This window comes from Hemibagrus wyckioides, linkage group LG10, assembly GCF_019097595.1.
Source record: "Hemibagrus wyckioides isolate EC202008001 linkage group LG10, SWU_Hwy_1.0, whole genome shotgun sequence".
Taxonomy (NCBI): Eukaryota; Metazoa; Chordata; class Actinopteri; order Siluriformes; family Bagridae; genus Hemibagrus; species Hemibagrus wyckioides.
The window spans coordinates 3,445,538-3,465,066 of NC_080719.1; the positions used below are offsets into that span (position 1 = coordinate 3,445,538).

At 38.0% G+C, this 19,529-nt stretch overlaps 1 protein-coding gene across 3 annotated transcripts in view; it reads right to left on the bottom strand.

The window, feature by feature from the left end:
- Window positions 1-8,882: 8,882 nt before the first annotated feature.
- The window catches only part of cpne7 (copine VII), a 77,112-nt gene continuing 66,465 nt past the window's right edge, over window positions 8,883-19,529 (bottom strand). For 2 of the 3 annotated variants that reach the window (XM_058401444.1, XM_058401443.1), the window contains exons 15-16: window positions 17,438-17,674; window positions 8,883-16,413 (exon numbers count right to left, since the gene is read on the bottom strand). In XM_058401444.1, coding sequence (XP_058257427.1) covers window positions 16,273-16,413; window positions 17,438-17,674 — 378 coding nt within the window. In that variant the 3' untranslated portion in view covers window positions 8,883-16,272. The remainder of the gene's footprint in view (window positions 16,414-17,437; window positions 17,675-19,529) is intronic. The other variant, XR_009205906.1, reaches the window with a different exon arrangement.

Genomic DNA, 19,529 nt, shown 5'->3' on the forward strand with positions numbered 1-19,529 from the left:
GTCTCGTCTTTGAGAGGAAAGGTTAAGGCCGGAGTCAGTGATGTGAGCCTGTGCCCTGGTGCTTTGAGGGTTTGCATCAGAAATGCTAACGACGGAGAGGACAAACATCAAACATCACAGGTTTAATTGAAGGCTCTGATGAAACTGCTGTCCATACAGGTGAACAGATCAACAGCACAGAGGAACCGGTTTTGTTCATCAAAGCTCAAAGCTCAAAGCAGGGGTAAGCAGAGAAGTACAGATTCTAAACTCCAATTTATTCATGAATGCTTGTGGTGGAGAAAACAAACAAAAAATATAACTATAAATGAATCAAACATGAAATCAAAGAAATCACATGGCAATGAATGAATCATACGTAAAATTAAGTGAATCACATGAGAATGAGTGAATCAAATGAGAAACTAAATGACTCACATGGCAATAAATGAATCAAATGTGAAATTAAATGAATCACATGGAAATGAACGAATCAAATGTGAAATGAAATGAATCCAATGACAATGAATGAATCAAATGTGAAATGAAATGAATCCAAAGACAATGAATGAATCAAATGAGAAATTAAATGAATTGCATGGCAATGAATGAATCAAAAGTGAAATAAATGAATCAGATGGCACTGAATGAATCATGCATGAAATTAAGTGAATCACATGGCAATGAATGAATCAAAATGAAATTAAATGGTAATAGTAACCTTTATTAAAGCAGCCATATGTAACTTCTGGGGAAAACGTCTTGATTAGGAATATATTACTGCAAAAAATCATCAATATTCATGCAGGTAGTTTTTAATTATTTATAAAATTGAGGATAAAATTATCTAATAGCCACAAATTTATAGTCCTGACGTCAATTCTACACACAGACCAGTGACCAAAGTCACTCCTATAAAGTCTTTAAATGCTGCAAACTTAGATGCAAACACTGTTTAACAATTTAGAGCAAACATCATGCTTGCTTGTGTATTATTTTTATATTCCTGGGTGAGCTTTTAGATTCCTGGACACGATCATTGCTGAGGATCACAAACTGGACCACAGCAGCAGTCAAAAAAGCACAGCAGCAACTCTATTTTTAAAGGATCCTAAAGAAAGAGCAAGGATCACCTGTAAGAGCAGCTACTTGTGTCCATCTCTCGCTGCTCCATCGAGAGTGTATTAACTTACTGCATCTCCACCAGCTCAGAGACGGACAAGAAAGCTCTCCAGAGGGTGATCGACATGGCACATAAAATCATCGGCTGCTTTCTGCCTTTCTTTAAGGGAACTTTATACAGCACGCTGCCTTAAAAGCGCAGCAAACATCCTAAAGAACCCTTCTCACCCTGGACATCACTTATTTCAACTGCTGCCCTCTGGCAAACGGTTCAGGTCCATCAGTTCACACACCAATAGACTTAAGAACAGCTTCTGCCCCAACACCATACGGGAGCTAAATGCTGCCAGGCTTGTAAACACACACACATACACATAAATTGAATGATCACAACAAATTGATCTGGCATTTATACACAGATTTATAGTACTACATTCTCTGTATACCTCAGTATGTGTCTATTCATATATCGCTCAGTAGTATATTATTTGACATGATTACATTCCGTGACATTTTACTACCCTCTCATTATATGCAAATCCATATCCATATGTTTGACTATTGTGCAATAACTTATTTATACCTACACCGATCAGGCATAACATTCTGACCAAAGGGCCAACTTGTGAAGGCTAGACCACTGGATCAGAGCATCTCCAAAACTGCAGTATAGTGACAGTAAAAGAATCTTGAATCTCCTGCAGCATGGTTTAAATTCTCTTTTCTGATTGGTCAAAAGGGGTTGATTTATTTTCGAAGACAAATCACAGGTTTATATTAGTGCGCTTATTCAAATACATTACTATTATTATATTAACACCTCAAACACAACGGCTTTGTAGTGCAGATTCTCCTCATCAAACAAAGCAAACAAAAAATACCGTAGAATCATTAATATGGAGAGGTTATTTTGAAGGAGATTATGGAAGGAGTCTCCAGTGTCAGCGCTTTATGTTTTCTGACATACTCATGATGTTAGTTGGGAATGTGACACTCTTTGGTTTTCTTCTTATACAATTAAAAAGTGAGAGAAAGAACATCCTAGTGTTTATAACTGCTATAATGTCAATACGATTAACATAAACATTAAAACTACAAATAGCTGAGATGTATAATATTTTGCTCTTTAATACAGCGAGAGTATAAGAGCCTTGGAATACTTTTAAAATAATTAAAAATAAAAAAAACTCTATTTTATTCTACTTTATTTTAATTTTATTAAAGCGGCAGTATGTAACTTCTGAGGATTTGAAGACCTCTCTGTTACCGAATACGTATATAATTGCAAAAATGGCAAAAGAGGCAAATCAACATACATGCAGAGACTTTTTTTAATATTTACCATAAAAGTTTTTTTTTTTTTTTTTAATAAATTAAATAAATTTAAATTTATTTAATTTATTAAAAAAAAATAAAATAAAACTTTTTATGGCACACAACCACATTAAATACATGCAAGCAAGGAAAATAGCCTTTGAAACACCCTTTAAACACTTAAATTAAAATTTCTTCATAATTTCTTCTCCACATATACCTTTAGATTTTGGTTCTGTTTTATATTCAGATTTTGGTTTGCTTTTTAGAGCCTTTTTCCCCACAATTTGGGCTTCAAAACACCGATGCTGGACTACCTTTTGTGCCTAGCGTGTGTATTACATGATGTATGATGTATCTGTGATGACGTATGATGTAAAAGATGTGACAGATCTGACCTGACAGGTTAGACTGCACTAATACTGCAGGGATTTCAGGAAGATTGCAGGACAAAAAAAACATGTTCTGGACAATTTTTACATGGACTCAAGAAACAAAAAATAGAATATTTATTGAGCACTAAAAATGATTTTTAAGATTTTTATTTTTAAGCACTTACTGTTATGGTTAAATCTAATATGTAATTATTGAGCATTAACAGACGTGAAGGTGACTGTTTATTCTTGTGTAGTGTATTCAGCCGTATCTCTGTGTACCTCATAGAATTAAAAGTGAATTCATTCAGGATTTCTGGCATCTGGCTTTAGCAGCGCTGCAAAACACACAGACCCTTAATTGCTGTCATTTCTCCAATCTGTCAGGGAAAAAAGCAACGTCCTCAGCACTCTGTCTGACATTATGAAGAAGATAATTGTGGAGGGAATAAAGTAGATACTTATTTTACCCTGCAGTCGAAAATTGCACCGTTGCGTACCTGGGAAATCACATCCATCAACTTTTAATCACTGAATGCCATTTCGCTATCTCGGTCACACAAATTCATAATTAGAGGAAACGTGTCTTGCTTCCGTTTGAAGATTAATGGAAGAGTATCTGGTAGGATGTAATGAATTAAACAAGACAACTAAAGCGGAAAGGTCCCGCTTTATTAGATTTGTTTAGCGTTTATTAAATCCGGTTTAAATCCAGTTGAAACTTGCTTTGAATTTATTATTTTGAAGGAAATGGATTAATTAGAGGGTTGTGGCCACAGAAACGCAAGCAATGAGATACTGGAGTCACTGCTATTGGGACATGGGTTATACATCAGCTTAAAATCACCTAATAAAATTCCCATCAACTCAACTGATTGGGAAAGTCACGTGACATGACTGTTTGCATCTGATCCACATTTTGATTTAAGAATCCCCCCCCCCGGGTATTTTTGTTGTGTATCGAATGTCTTTGCCACAGCCTACAGGAATGTTGTAGCTTAGTGGTTAAGGTCTTGGACTACTGATCAAGCTGTCACTGCTGGGCCCCAAGGCAAGGCCCTTAACCCTAAATTGCATAAAAAGTGTGATAAATTGTAAGTTAAGGGTGTCTGCCAAATACCAGAAATGCAAATGTCCCACTCCACAGTGGTGGTTAAAACAGTATGAAGCTCATATGAAAGTAGACACTCAGGAGTGTTTCATAAGTATTTCTGGTTTTCTCCAGTCAATGTATTCATAGAATAAAGTAAATGTTGATATCAAACCCATTTCTGAGATTTTTATGTTCTCTCCCCTACATCCTGCCATCAGGTACCCGACGCCTGATAGTGCCTCCTCATTGAGAAAGTTCCAGAGCTATCTAACTGACTGTCCCTGAGTGGTGGAGTGAACTTCTGACCTCAAGGGGATGTGTTAACTTAGTGATTAAGGTGTTGGACTACTGATGTGAAGGGTCCCAAGTCCACCAAGCTGCCAATGCTGGGCGCTTGAGCAAGGCTCTTAATCCTCATTGCTTAATTGTATATAATGCGATTGAAAAATGTAAGTCGCTCTGGATAAGGGCGTCTGCCCAGTGCTAGAAATGTAAATGTAAAGCTAGATAACAGAATCTGTCACCTGCCACATCTTCAAAAACGGCTAAATAAATAAATTTTGTCCAGCGAATCATGTTCCCTTAGAAGCCACAGATGGTTAGAGTATTGCTAGGCAACTCACGGACTGACTGTAGTAATGGTTTCAGTGTAGCTAGAATTAGCACTTTACGTAGCAAAAACTCAGACAACTGGAGTGGCATGAACAGTAAAATGTACCAGCTGATAATTTGTACTAAATACCAACATGCTCTTTGACGCTGCTTGTCAAAATTGTCATATAATTTCTCATAGCTTTAGCGACTTGTTGCTTCCTAGTGTAAAAGAAGCGTACTTGTTCTCTATGAGGTGCTTAGATCAGTTTGTGTCCTCCAAAGAATAAATAGTAGCCTCATTGTACTGTATATTAATTCTTGGCCATGTTACACCTCCATTTCACCTCAGAGGATAGAGAATCGAAATCAATAGAGAAGCGAAAGCACCAGAGAAGAACAGAATCCAGATAAGGAGCTGAAATTGAATCAGGGTTGGCCCTCACTCACGCTCTGGGAGGACGAGACGTCTAATTACCACACCCCCTACTTCACTGACGCTAATCATTCATTTCCTCATTAGAGGAGTCTCAACACAATCACCAGCCCTGGAGTCTACAGGGGGAAATACAGCTGAACACATTAAAGTCGCTCTGATCCCCAAGCCAAGCGTCTGAACCGAGTATCTCTTTAAACTCTACCTGGTCTCTGGGCTCAAATGCGCTGCAGACCGTTGTTGCCAGTGAGTGTTTGGACAGTCTGAGCCGCCTTTAATTGCGCTGTAAATCAGCCGCTTGGCACGCAGCGTCCCTCGAGTGTGTTTGCACATGGCAGACTTCCTGAGCAGCACAATGAGACACGGTTAGTTTAGCTAGAGGAGCTTAAACAGCGAGACTCTTGCCGGCAAATCAATTGAAAAATAATTTGATAGTCAGCTAGGAGCAGTTGTGTTGCAGTGGCAGTCGATGTAATAACAGGGGAAGTAATAAAAACAGTATATTGTACACTTGTACAACGGAGTGCTGGGATATAACTTTATAAATATAACAGAATTTACAGAGAGCAGTCAAATTAAAATACGACAGACATTTGAAATGATCAATGTACAATTTGGCCACACATTAAAGATCCATTTCCATTTGTATTTGTTGGAAAAAATCAGTTCAAAAACAAATAAAGAAAACACAACGATAATTCAGACAAACTGGAAAAGGTAGGTATAGTTTGTGAATGGAATTCTTACCGCTGATTGGACGAGACATCTGTCACTCAAGATGTCAAAGAAGTAGGGATTTGTGTATCTAACTTTATTTCTTGTACATGTGTGGAGTTCTGTGTTCACTTGAAACCATTTCTTTCTTTAAATCTTTTACCTATAAACCTATATATTTATATTGATAAGAAATTGGAATTCATTCCGCGCTACTTTGAGGAAGGATGTTCATATGGCGTTATTTTGGATATACTGATAGCGTATCATGGCGTAAAGATTAGTTTGCGATCTCACATGAACGCAGGAATGTTTTGAAGACAAAACTATTCCAGATTAAAGGATGTAAGGAGCGCTATAAGAGCAGAGCTGTGTTCATACACACACCAATCCACTTTCTACTGCTGCAGCCTGCTGGACTTCCTGTAGATCCTGAGTGACAGATGCCTCGTCCAGTCAGAGGGAAGAATTCCATTCACAAACTATACCTACCTTTTCCAGTTTGTCTGGATTGTCTTTGTGTTTTTGGATTTGTTTTTTGTTTCCTGATTTGTTATTCTGTTTTGCACTTCCCGGCCACCATACATGACCTACGATATGTTGGTATTAGCGTGAAAGTTGACTCTTTGGAAGCTGATTTGTGTTTAACAGAGTGTACAGATAAGGAGGAGAGTCTTTAAGTAGCACAAAATTAGTGGGTAATGTTAACTAAAGTGTGAACCAAAGTGTACACAGACAATCCGGATTTAAAAAAAAAGAAGCTTAAAACAAATTAAAGCTGAAGTATACAAGTCATTCAGTTTAGCATAATTTGTGTGTTAATATGCTAGTTTCCTGTTCCAGAAGGATCTTTTGGTTTTACTGAGGTGCATCTCATCAAAATAAATCATTAAAAAAAAGTCATTCAGTTGCTTAATTTTAGTAAAATTTATTTTTTGTTGACGTTCTAGCTTCCTGATCCAGAAGCAGCTATTGACCTTCCCAAGGTTTGATTGTCATTTGAGCGTAAAGCAGAATGCATTCATCTTCCTGTCAGTTATGATTAAAGATTTTTTCCAGAAAACTGTTTTTTCTTTCCATCCGATCAATAACGGCGTCAGCATCAGCAGCATCCCAAGTGCAGCCAGAGGCCCTGATGAGTCAGTCCCTGTGAGAGAAGAACGAGAGAGAGAACGTTCACAGAGGATCTTTTCTCGGACCGATTCGGAGGCACAGCGTTGGCCTTCACTTCATTCAGCATTTCTTTCTGTTTTCTCTCAGTCCGTCTCTCAGCTCTCATCCAACTGCTTTCTGCTTTCTCCATGGCAACTGCTGGCATTCACTGTGCTCTCTCGATGTTACATAAATTAAACAAGGCCATCGAGGGAAGCTGAGAGCAGCTCAAACTCGGCTGTCTTTAGCGTGGATACCAAGAAACTTGACCTTCTGGAACTGTGGGGAAATGAAATGCAAGCAGATGAGAAGTCTGAAGCACTATCATGGAGAAGCGGACCTCACGTAGCTCTGAGGGTCACGTCGATCTTCCCATCTTGTCTTCTGTTGAATTTGGTTCCTCTGAACAGCGCAAAAAAAACGGTTTGCAAATATCAAGTGCATGATGTGAAAACGGGAAAAACACTTGTTTATGAAGTGGCTCTTGCTAGCAGTCGACGATTCGAGTGTTTCAGTGACAGTGCCAAGCGACAACACGGCAACTGAGCAGCCATTTTCTCAATTCTATGCTAATTAGATGATCCTCTGATGATCTTCGTGTGGTCTGACTTTTCCTCAGTCGCCCGCTCACAACTGCAGTTATTTCCAATTTACTATATGATGTGCAAGAATGTAAGAATAGGTCATTTACATCATGGTTTCCTGCCATACTTAACCTTTTGTTAAATCTGTACAAAGACAAAAATGAAGCTTGGAAAGAAGTCACGGAGATTGGTGGTGCCTCTGGTGAGTGTATGCAGCTAGTACAGCTAACTTTCCACACTGATTAGCATGTTATATCATTTGTGTTCAAATTATTACCAACTGGAAATGTCTTGTTAATAAGAAAGGTGTTTATATATATATATATATATATATATATATATATATATATATATATATATATATATATATATATATATATATATTTCTTAGGCTGTGAATGAATACTTGTGACAGTGGGTCTGTCCTGGTTTGAGGCTGCGTTTCTGTCAGTAATGTTGGTGATATTGTCCAAACAGATGGGATCATGTACGCTGATAAGTACACACTCTTTTTAATTCATCATACCATTCCTTCTGGAAGGCATCTGATTGGGAGTGGTTTTATTTTTCAGCCTGGAATCGATCCCAAGCACACTGCTAATGCAGTGATCATCAAATTTGGAGAGAGAAAAAACAGCTGATTAAACACTGACAGTCACAAACTGACCTCCACAGTGGAGTCTCCACAGAGTCTAGACCTGAATGTTATAGAGGCAGTATGGGATCAACTGGACAAAGAAAGAAATAAAAGACTAATTAAATGTAAAGAAGGACTGTGAAAGGAGCCTGGTATAATGTACAAGAAGATTCAGAAAACTTCCTTCTCCTGAAGTTTAAGATGTGCCTGGGGAGGTCATACTAAATACTGACTTTTGCTTGAAGAAGCCATTTTGTTTTGAAGCAGTTTGTGTGTGTGTGTATGTATGTGTGTGTGTGTGTGTGTCTGTGTGTATGTGTGTGCATATTTTGTCTTTTATGTTTGTATCTTAATAAATATGGATGGTCACAAACCAACCAAGCTGGTGGTGGCCTAAGACATTTACACAGTACTGTATATACAGACTCTGACTCTGTCTCTCTCTGATTGTCTCTTCGTCTGTCTCTCTGATTGTCTCATTGTCTGTCTGTCTGTCTGTCTTTCTGCCTCTCACTCTCTCTCACTGTCTCTCTCTGGTTGGTTCTGTCTGTCTCTCTATCTCTCTCTGTCTGTCAGTCTCTCTCTCTATTTCTATTTGTCTCTCTGTCCGTCTCTACCTCCAACTCTCACTGTCTCTCTCTCTGTCTGTCTATCTCTCTCATTCTCTCTCTCTCTCTTTTGAGCAGGCATGGTGTCTAAAGGGAGTTTTATGTTAGGTTGTAGAGAATTGGTGTTTGCAGACACTAATGTGATTAAATCATTTTGATTATTGTCTAAACAATGTTCTTACAGAAAATGTGTAATAAAGGTCTTTCACCAGTTAAAAAATCAAAATCTCTCTCTCTCTCTCAGACACACACACACACACAAAAGGACACCGTTTCAGTTTAGTTCATCGACAGGTTTATTGGTCTTGATGCAGGATTCGAAGCACACAGTACAAGATTAGTAGCATTGCAGGAGGCAAAGACAAAGTCGCCTCACATCACGTAATACTCCAAAGAAACAAACACATTCCACACTGAATAACGCATGCAGTAATTTACAGTGCTCTCAAAACGGAGATTCGGTGAGACAAAAAACAAAGGAAGAAGAAGAAGAAGAAGGACAGGAGGATTTCTTAGAAAATGTGTTTAAGCAGTAAAATGATTTCTACAATCAAGTTAGGAGGAGGCTGTTAGGAATGGGAGCAGAACACAATGAAAGTCATGTTTTATTTCAGCAGTGCATTCGGACCTTTGACCTGATCGATGTGTGGGCTATGAAGAGTTCGTCGTACTGGACTTTTGAATTTATACACCGAGGTTCTGCGGATCTCAGAGGCTCTCTGCGCTCTGTGTGCTGCTGCTGAGGAGCAGAGAAGCAAGAGAATTCATGCAGGGGGTGGGGAGAGAGTGTGTGTGTGTGTGTGTGTGTGTGTGTGTGTACAAATTATTCATGGAGGATCAGGGCCACTGCCACAGAAAGGATCTAGTACCCATGCAACACAGCCCAGGAATATTACAAACTGGATCTCGGGAAATAATATCACTAAATAAATAAATAAATAAATAAATAAATAAATAAATAAATAAATAAAATAAAATAAAATAAAATAAATAAATAAATAAATAAATAAATAAATATTAATATAATAATTAAATAAAACATTTATATAGATATTTAAAACAACTAACTCAAAATGCTATGAATGAAAAAAATTGTTATTATTAAATCTAATGTCCATCTTTTGCTACAAGAGCTTTCATTGAAATCCCCACCTTTAAAAATAAATAAATAAACAAATGACAGATTATTTACCAGCCTAGTGATATCTCTAAACATGTTGCTTCAGTAATGAATAATTAAGCATTTACCGATTTCCACCTGCTGTTATTTACATTCATCTGCTTTTTATACGCACTGCGTAACGCCCGGAGCTGCGCGAAGCCTCTGGAGTCGATGAGATTAAAGTAAAGTGGCATGCTGCAGTCGGTGCGTGGGGTTATTCATGCACGATAATTCACGTGATTTTTATATTTCTTTATCTGAAGCGCAAACGTAAAGCAGCTCCAGGCCACGGCCGAGTCGGCAGATGCTTCCCTGCATGTACAAAAGCCAAAAAAACACTATAGTCTGCCATCTGGACTGCCAGTGCAAGATGCTAATCATGTAGGACGAGAGTGTATGACTATATACACATCTGAGTAAACAGATTCATATCTAAAGATATATTCGAGTCCATTTTCCTAAGCAAATTCATTAAATGTATATGAACTTAACAGTGATTTCAAAGCAAAACTTTTTTTTTGCAGGACATGAGGATCGATGGGTCAGAGCTGCTTTGGGCTGAAACATCGCATTTGGTTGATTTGGTATGAAAAATACAAACAAACACAGACTCCCATTTCCCCTTTTTTCTAATCGATAGAAGACAAACCGTAAAATATTTCACTGTTACAGAGTTCATGACATCCTGTATGAGCTTCAGACGGAACTATTAGCTTCAAGCTTAAACCTGGTAAAGAGGTTTTTCCTGCTAAATGCACTGAGAAATGAAGAGAGAGAGTGTTTCTAGCTTTCAGAAAGACTCCACATTTCCATTTGAATAACTAAAAGGTTGTAGAGACATTTAACTAAGACTTCGGTTGTGAAGTGGTTGTGCTTCATACTGAGATAAGCTTCATAAGCATGAAGAAGATGCTTATACTGACGCAAATCCACGAGTCTGTTCTAGAGATAAGAAGATGTTTCTGTATTAGAGAATAAAAATAAAACAGCTACCGAAGTCGATTCAGTGAGGTCAGTTCAGTTATTAGAAGGCAACAATTTGATCATTTACAATATCGCTGAATCTTCTATGATTTTGTTTCCTAAGTTTAATCGTTGATGATACGATACTTTCAATCCATCCATTTTCTATACCCACTTTATTCCTAATTAGGGTCACGGGGGTCTGCTGGAGCCTATCCCAGCACACATTGGGCAAAAGGCAGGGGTACACCCTGGACAACCACACACACTCAAACTCACTCCTACGGGCAATTTAGAACGACCAATCAACCTAACATACATGTTTTTGGATTGTGGGAAGAAACCGGAGAAAAAGGCACAAGGAGAACATGTCCACATGGAAATTCGAACCCAGGACCTTCTCGCTGCGAGGCACCAGTGCTAACCACTAATCGCTCTGTCCACTTTCAGTCCAATTCAGTTCAATTTTATTTGTATAGTGCTCTTGAGAGTAGACACTGTCTCAAAGAAGCTTCACAGAACATTAGAAGTATAGTACAAAAAGTTCCAGATTAAAGTTAGACAAAAGTTTCAAGATTAATATTATTTAAATGTATATGTAATTTATATAAATATAAATAAATTAATATTTAAATTTATTTGTATACAATTCGAATTAATAGCTTCTGACCAAAATGTGTCCAAATCTAGGGAATTAAATCGTTAAATCGAGAATAAAGATGATAAAGAGTACTATTTTAATGATCAAATCACGTCACTAAAGTATTTACACGTATTATCACGTGACTTTTAAACGACTTTTTCTGAACCAATTGTCTGTCCTTTCCTGATAATCGATTATAATAAATTATTTTTGTTCAATCCATTTCCTTATGTTTTCAGTCAAGTCCATATTTTTAATCTGTATTTAATTTACTTTTTTAATTCATTAATTTTCATAAAGCGATCCAAATTGTCAGATTGTTACACTCCTTTTTATTATATAATTTTTCCATATATATTTTAATTGAAAGGTATTAAAATGCTAATTTTGCTGTATTATTTTACACCACAATGCTGAATTTTTTTTATTTGAATTTTCTCTAGGTCGTATGCAAATCTGGTGTCTTACATCCAAAACTTTTTGTAAATTCTCATGTTAGTAGCACAAAGCTGTGTTTTTCGGTTTACGGAGCTGCTCGAGACGATTTTCTGGTCACTTTATTCAGATTATCGAAACCATCTGGATGTTAGTCACACCACAGAGGTTGCCAGATTTGTCCTGAATTGGACGGGGATTTTTAAAATGGTGTCTCATCCATTAAACATAAGGAAAAATAAAAATAATTTAAAAAAAACGGGCATAGAAAATCTCTTCATGTACTGAAGAGAGTTTGTTTCAAATATAGTACGATGTAACATAGAAGCATTAAACATGACTTAATATAAAAATATGCCTTTTTATATAGCTCTCAAGTCTGTAGTTAAATGTCGACTATCTGTTCATCCCTAATGTGCCCCATATATTGATAAGTTTCCATGGTAACAGCTCATTCCCAGGGACTTGCACACTGGACAAAAGACCTAACCGAAGTCTAATAATAAACATATAGCGATGTTTCGTTATTTAACAAAGAGAAATAGTTAGACTGATAGTGATAGACTTTTTATTTATTTATTTATTTATGAATGAACAGTTTATGGAAGGAGTCTCCAGTCAGAGCTTTGTAACAGTCTGTATATTTTCAGCCACGGGAAAGTCTTGCGGTTTCTCAGTAATGAGCCTTTGTCTGATTGACTAACATGAAAAATTGAGGGAAGACAGGAAGTAACTTGTTTTTCACAGACGTTTCAGCGTTGGGTGAAAAGTGTGACGTCTGATTCTTTAATAAATACATCACTGGTAATTTGGCCTCTGTGGTATGGTCTAAGAGGAAGAAAAAATTTTATCCTATCGTAGGTCAAGACTCAATTCCTTATATATCATTCTCTCTTTTCCTATGCCACGTTTTATTCTTTATATAATTCATTCTCTTTATGGCTGCCCTTTGTATAATCGACATATCTTCCTACCTCCCAACATTCCTTACACGTGTATCTTTAGTATTAACTGTTAAAGATGAATAATTACTCCTCCTTTCCACCACCACCACCTCTCTGAGCTCACTTATTAACATGCATAGAGTTTATTCCCCAATTAAATGAAACAATCAGCTCGGGTTGACCTTTAGAGACCAGACTGAATAATGTACACTGGCCCTGTTCTATTAATAGACTGTTTCGCAAAGAAATGTACACAAGTTCAGCTGGAAGTCTTCTTTCCTCTGCAACATATACGAAAATACCAGTAAAGAGCAGAAGTGTAAACTTTCTGGAGCTGTTTATCATCATATATTTGAAATATTCAGTATATTATTTCACTAAACACAAACAGAACACGGGTCTGATGGGACAATCGTTCATTCACTACATTCTTTCATGTACGTTCACTATGATGAATGAGGCGTCCAAAGACCTGGCAGCGGTGTTCGTATTACTGATACAGTCATGTTCCTGTGCAGTATAGAAGAATAAAAGGTCCAATCTGGTGCCCTAAAGAGTCAGAATTTAATTCCTCAGTGTTGTGTGGAGGTTTCTGTTTCACAAAAGGCTTTAGTTCAGGCTCTAAATCTTCCAAAGATGCCTTTTGTTGCAGCAGATTGAATCCAAATTTTATGAGTTGCTAAAAGTTGTAACAATTTCATATGATGTTGTCTGGAGGAGATTAATGAGTTTGAGGAAATTTGTCTATTTTGAGAATTTAGCAAATAATAATAAGAAAAATATCCTCAGTCATCTTTAAGGAATCTCAGAACATTAAAAATATCTCCAATCATCCTCGAAGAATCTCAGATCATTTAAAATATCCTCAACCATTCTTAAGAAACCTCAGAACATTTAAAATATCCTATGTAATACTCAAGGAATCTCAGATCATTAAAAATATCCTCAATCATCCTCAAGAAATCTGAGGACATTCAAAAAAAATATCCTTAATCATCCTCAAGAAATCTCAGAACATTAAAAATATCCTCAATCATCCTCAAGAAATCTCAGAACATTAAAAATATCCTCAATCATCCTCAAGAAATCTCAGAACATTAAAAATATCCTCAATCATCCTCAAGAAATCTCAGAACATTAAAAATATCCTCAATCATCCTCAAGTAATCTCAGAACATTAAAAATATCCTCAATCATCCTCAAGAAATCTCAGAACATTAAAAATATCCTCAATCATCCTCAAGAAATCTCAGAACATTAAAAATATCCTCAATCATCCTCAAGAAATCTGAGGACATTCAAAAAAAATATCCTTAATCATCCTCAAATAATCTCAGAACATTAAAAATATCCTCAATCATCTAAGAACATTGTGCTTTGTCTGATTTGTATATACAATAGATAATTTCAGAACATGGAAGGTAGTCCCATGTCTGAAGCTCAACCTTCTTCCTAGTTTTCTTCCTATAACCTCTTTCTCCAATAGAATTTCTACTCCATTATTAATTTTTATTTGGATTCTGGACTAACGAAAGAATGACGAGTCTATCATGATAGCAAAACACAAATGAAATGCTGAATGTAAGACATAACACTTTTTTTCCCAATGAAATTCCTGATAATAATATCCAGATTCATGAATACTGAGCTGCCTACATGAGCTAGCCGTTTCCCTGCAGTCCTCCAGCTGGAACGTGTTAGTGTTTTAGAACAGGACTAGTGTTTTTGTCTGAAGTGATGAGGTTATATGCATAGCAAACATTTAAAGAAAGCTCGGATTGCTTTGGGGGATCTGAAAAATCACATCTCGCTGAAAAAGGCAGTGGAAAAAGGCTGGCTCATAAGTAAATGAAGGAAAAAATAAATAAGTTAAGGAAAAAATGAATAAATTAAGGGAAAAATAAATAAATGAAGGGAAAAAAATAATGGATAAAATAAATAAATAAATAAACAGTAACAAATTTTTTTACAATAAACTTGTTTTAAATTTACAGCTTTTACTCTTATTTAATAATCCTGCTGTTATTTATCAGATTAGACATGTTTACACTTTAAAGACACTGTATGTAAAAATACCTTTTGTGCATTCTGATTTGCTGTTAATAAGGATTATTTTTTTAAAAACCAAGCGCAACTCTATGACCAGTGCAAGACTAATCCTTAAGAAATGATATAAGGAAGTGAGAAGTTAGAAGTGAGGCTGTGGCTGATTTCTTTCTGGCCCAGACTGTAGATTCAGGCAGCTTCATTAGCCTCATCAGTGAGAGCCGTGAGTCAGTCATGTGATTACACAGAGGGAGTGACACGTGCCCATGAGCTGCATCCCAAATGACCTACTACACACTACACACTCCTATGATGCACTACATCGCCTAGTATATGATTTTAAACGTGTACTATCATCTCAAATGGAACACTAACGTTTTTTACTAACCAGCTCCAAATGAAAAGATATTTTTAAGATGTTTCGTCCACCGGATGTCATCGGCCATCTTGAATTTTTAATTTTTTTTATACAAGATCTCATACAGAGGTAGCCCCGCCCTTTTTCTGATATATAATCTTTGAGTGTCGAGTGAATGAAGTGTCCACAAACATTCGACACACACTCAGTTTTTTGTAACGAGGTTGAATGAGTGTGTCATTCAGGTACCCGAAGTGCACTACTCACTCTATTTACACTACAAAATGTGATTTGGGACGCAGATCTAGTTTTCCTGTGCATCATTTTTCAATCTTAACACGTGATTATCAGTGATTAAAGACTGCAAAAGGAATGCAGTTGTGGGTGTAATAATCACAAACAAGGTCGGATTGTCTAATAAAATATAAATGAGACACGTCTCCTGTTTTCGCTGGCTAATAGCATGTGTAGCTTTCCTGTTTTCCCCGTGTTCCTGCGTGTCAGCGCAAAAGCTTTACACCTATGATGAGAACCCATGCTATAAGGCTCAACCTTGCTGCTTTCATATATAATGCTGTGTTACAGAAATCAGTAGTTATACCTTCATAAATTTCAAGTAATGATCTCGATCGTCCGTGCTCCCCACACATAATCCGGTGTGTTGTTGCCGAAAGCGGGGTGGTGAAAGGTCAGCGAAGAGCCTGGAGCAAAATATCAGGGGCAATATAGATAAACACAGTGGGCAGGCAGGCAGAGCAAACACTGAAAAGGTCCTGCAAGGCACAGGATTTAAAAAAAAAAAACGAGTTAAGAATGAAGAGATGGCCTTGGCAGAGAAGTTGCAGAGAGCCGGCAGGGGGTCAGAGGTCTGGAAGTGTAGTGGGAAGGTTTATACGAAGATTCCAGCACGGATAATGATAAAGATAAAGATGTGGGCATGATGCCAAACATGGGACACGATCCAAGAAGAACGAATCCTCCTTCTGTGTAAACGCAGTGTGTATAAACAGGGAGATGGAACGGCGATGTAGCGTTTGTGGCATGGATGTTCTCGTGTCTCGCGTTCGGAGGTGTGAAGGGACTGAGCGGAGGTCAGGTCAGGACTCGGGTGGATGTGTTAATCTGGGGTGTTGGCGATGGAGCTGGGCGTCGAGTCTAAAATAGGATTCATGGGAGGAATGGCCTTGTGACTGAAGTACTCGACGACCTGCTTGGGGACTTCGGCTAAGACGCATTTCGCCAGTGCAGCAGGAGACGCCTGAAAAAAACAAAACATTTTAATTCTTCAGATAATCGATTCCACACATGAGACACTGGAGAGTCAATACATTGTGTAGAGCAACAGTTCATCACAGTAAACTCCTGGGTTTGTGTAGTTAGAGGTTTCTCACTGATCATACTTTCCCCAGGGAATAACACTGAATCCTGGCTCTTCACATTCCTAAACCCTGGCTCTTCCTATCTATATATTTGCATAACAGCAACCTGCTTGGATAAATCTAGCGTGCGGCCACTTTAAACAACATCTCATCTCACGCTTTCACATCAGTGAAGAAAAATGTTCAGGTCTGTGCTTCTGCACCTGAGCAGGTTCTGTTTTCTTTCACACCTTTATCATCTTTTTTTGCTCTTTCTAAGCTTGTCCTCTAGTCGACCAACTGCCGCCCGACTCTATCTTCCGATAGATTCTGGTACGAATCTCAAGCGCTGTTCAGTTTCTGATTGGCTGTCTGTTGCTAAACAACTAGCCCTAACATTATAAGACTACATGGTTTCACACTGTACACATCTAGCACCATGATGTTGAGTTTACACTGTAAAACACAGAGTAAGAAGACCCTCATAACCCTACTTTTGAATTACACTGGGTTCCTCCAGCCATAGGTTAATGAACACCCAGGGTATGTTATAGGCACAGTGTGAAAAACCTTTTTTATTAAATTAGGATACAATTCATTACAATTAAATACAATTAAGACAATAAACACAATCCAAGAAAATCTAGAAAAAACGATGTGGGAAAAAGTACAAGAAGATATTTATATGTAATTCATGCATGAGCCAGAAAGAAAGACTGAAGTTAAGGAGCACTGAAGTCTCACTGCTGAACCTTTAACTGATTTTGTCTGGCTGTAGAAACAAACGTGGAGAAAACGTCTTCTAGAGCGGAAAGCTTGTCTGATTTAGACTGAGTGCTGTGCCCTTTCAGAAGAGGTCGTATGCAAAAATATGTATATTAAACAAACTGGAGCTGTGCAGCAGTGATGTGATGAAAGACTCACTGTTTTAAAATCTCTGAATGGAACAAACTGGACAATGTCCCTCAGCACAGGTTCTCCTTTTGGAGAGCGCAGGACGCCGTCGTCCCCGTCCAGGATCTGCATGTCGGTGAAGTCGGCGTTCCCGACCCCTACGATGATGATGGATAGAGGCTGATAGGACGCGCGCACGATGGCCTCCCGTGTGTCCGCCATGTCGGTCACTACACCGTCCGTGAGGATCAGCAAGATATGGTATTTCTAGTAGAGAGGACAACAAGCTGACGGTCAATGGATGCGCTAAAAGTAGATGTGATGGATAGAGTTCCCATGAGGTCTAGACAGTATTGACCACGCAAAGCAAAGTCAGTTTGATTATTTATTTATTTTTTGTTTTACAATTAGAGCTCTGAAACCTGATCAGCGTGGCTGATTCCGGCAATTCAATAATAAATGAAGGTCACGCTGGATGAAAAAGAGCTCAAAATGAGTGTCGTGTACGGCGTAATCTAAAGAGAAGCCTGAGGGTATAATATAAGCATGTAATTAACTCAGAAATTGATTTTTTTGTAATATCTAATGAATAAAATCAGTTTAGTTGTAATACACAAAGCTACAGGAAAGTTCTCTGCTCTCGTGTTTCCTGACCTTTAAACAATGTGTACGCTGAATCACCAGACCCTCATCTCCATTTCTGATGACTTAAGCACTGGTTTTCTTCATTCCTAAAGGTTTGCTCTTACCACAGAGGATAAAAAGGTTATGTTTATTTTTGCAGTATGGCTACTGGCTCGTTTTTTTTCATCCATTCTTGTTCTAGTGTCACGCTTTTCTTTTCTTCCAAACAACTGCACCCGAGTTTCTCAGAAGATACAAGCTCTCTTCCTGGATACAGGAAGATTCATTATGAAGAACCAGAAAAGAACTGATTTAATTTAACCAGTATTGATCCAACACACACACACACACACGGTTTAGAAAGTCAGTGATGTGCTTGAGCTCGTCTTCCCATAATACATCAGAAGAATGAAATTCTCATATAAACAGCAGTCACATCCAAACACCCCACAGACCTGCTTGGTTTTCTTTCTTCTTTACCTCCTGAAGTTCTCCTCAGAGCTTATTGTCTCAGCAAGAAAAAAAATCATCTACATTCCCAAGTTCAGAACCCACACACCCACTCAATAAATCTTCTAAAGTCTTATCACTATCTTGAACTTCTTCATCACTCATCAAGTACCAGAATGATATAAAATCCTTCAACCAAGGATGGACATGTACAGAAGGAAGCTTTGAGATCTTCCAGTATTCCATCCTGGCTGAATTACGTCCCAGGAATTTTCCCAGGATAAGCTTTGGATCCACCACCATCACCACGATAATGATGATGATAAAGCTCTTACATCAGGAACCACAACTAATACTACATAATGCCAAAAGTTTTGGGACACCCCTCCAAATCATTGTATTCAGGTGTTCCAATCACTTCCACAGCAACAGGTGGATAAAATCAAGCACCTAGGCATGCAGGCTGCTTCTACACACATTTTTGAAAGAATGGGTCGCTCTCAGGAGCTCAGTGATTTTAAGCGTGATACCATGATAGGTTACCACCTGTGCAATAAATCCATTCATGAAATTTCCTCACTACTAAATATTCCACGGTCAACTGTTAGTGGTATTATAACAAAGTGGAAGCAATTGGGATCAACAGCAAATCAGCTACGACGTGGTAGTCCAGGTAAAATCACAGAGCGTGGTCAGCGCATTCTGAGGTTTAGAGTGTCACCAACTTTCTGCAGCGTCCAGACCTCCAAACTTTGTGTGCCCTTTAGATTAGGTGTATAACAGTGCAAATAGAGTATTAATGAAATGGGTTTTCATGGCCGAGCAGCTGCATCACCAAGTGCAATGCAAAGCATCGCATGCAGTGGTGTAAAGCACACTGCCACTAGACTCTAGAGCAGTGTAGACATGTTCTCTGGAGTGACCAATCACGCTTCTCTGTCTGGCAATCCAATGGACGAGTCTGAGTTTGGCAGTTGCCAGGGGAATGGGACTGCATTGTGCCAAGTGTAAAGTTTGGTGGAGGGGGGATTATGGTGTGGGCTTGTTT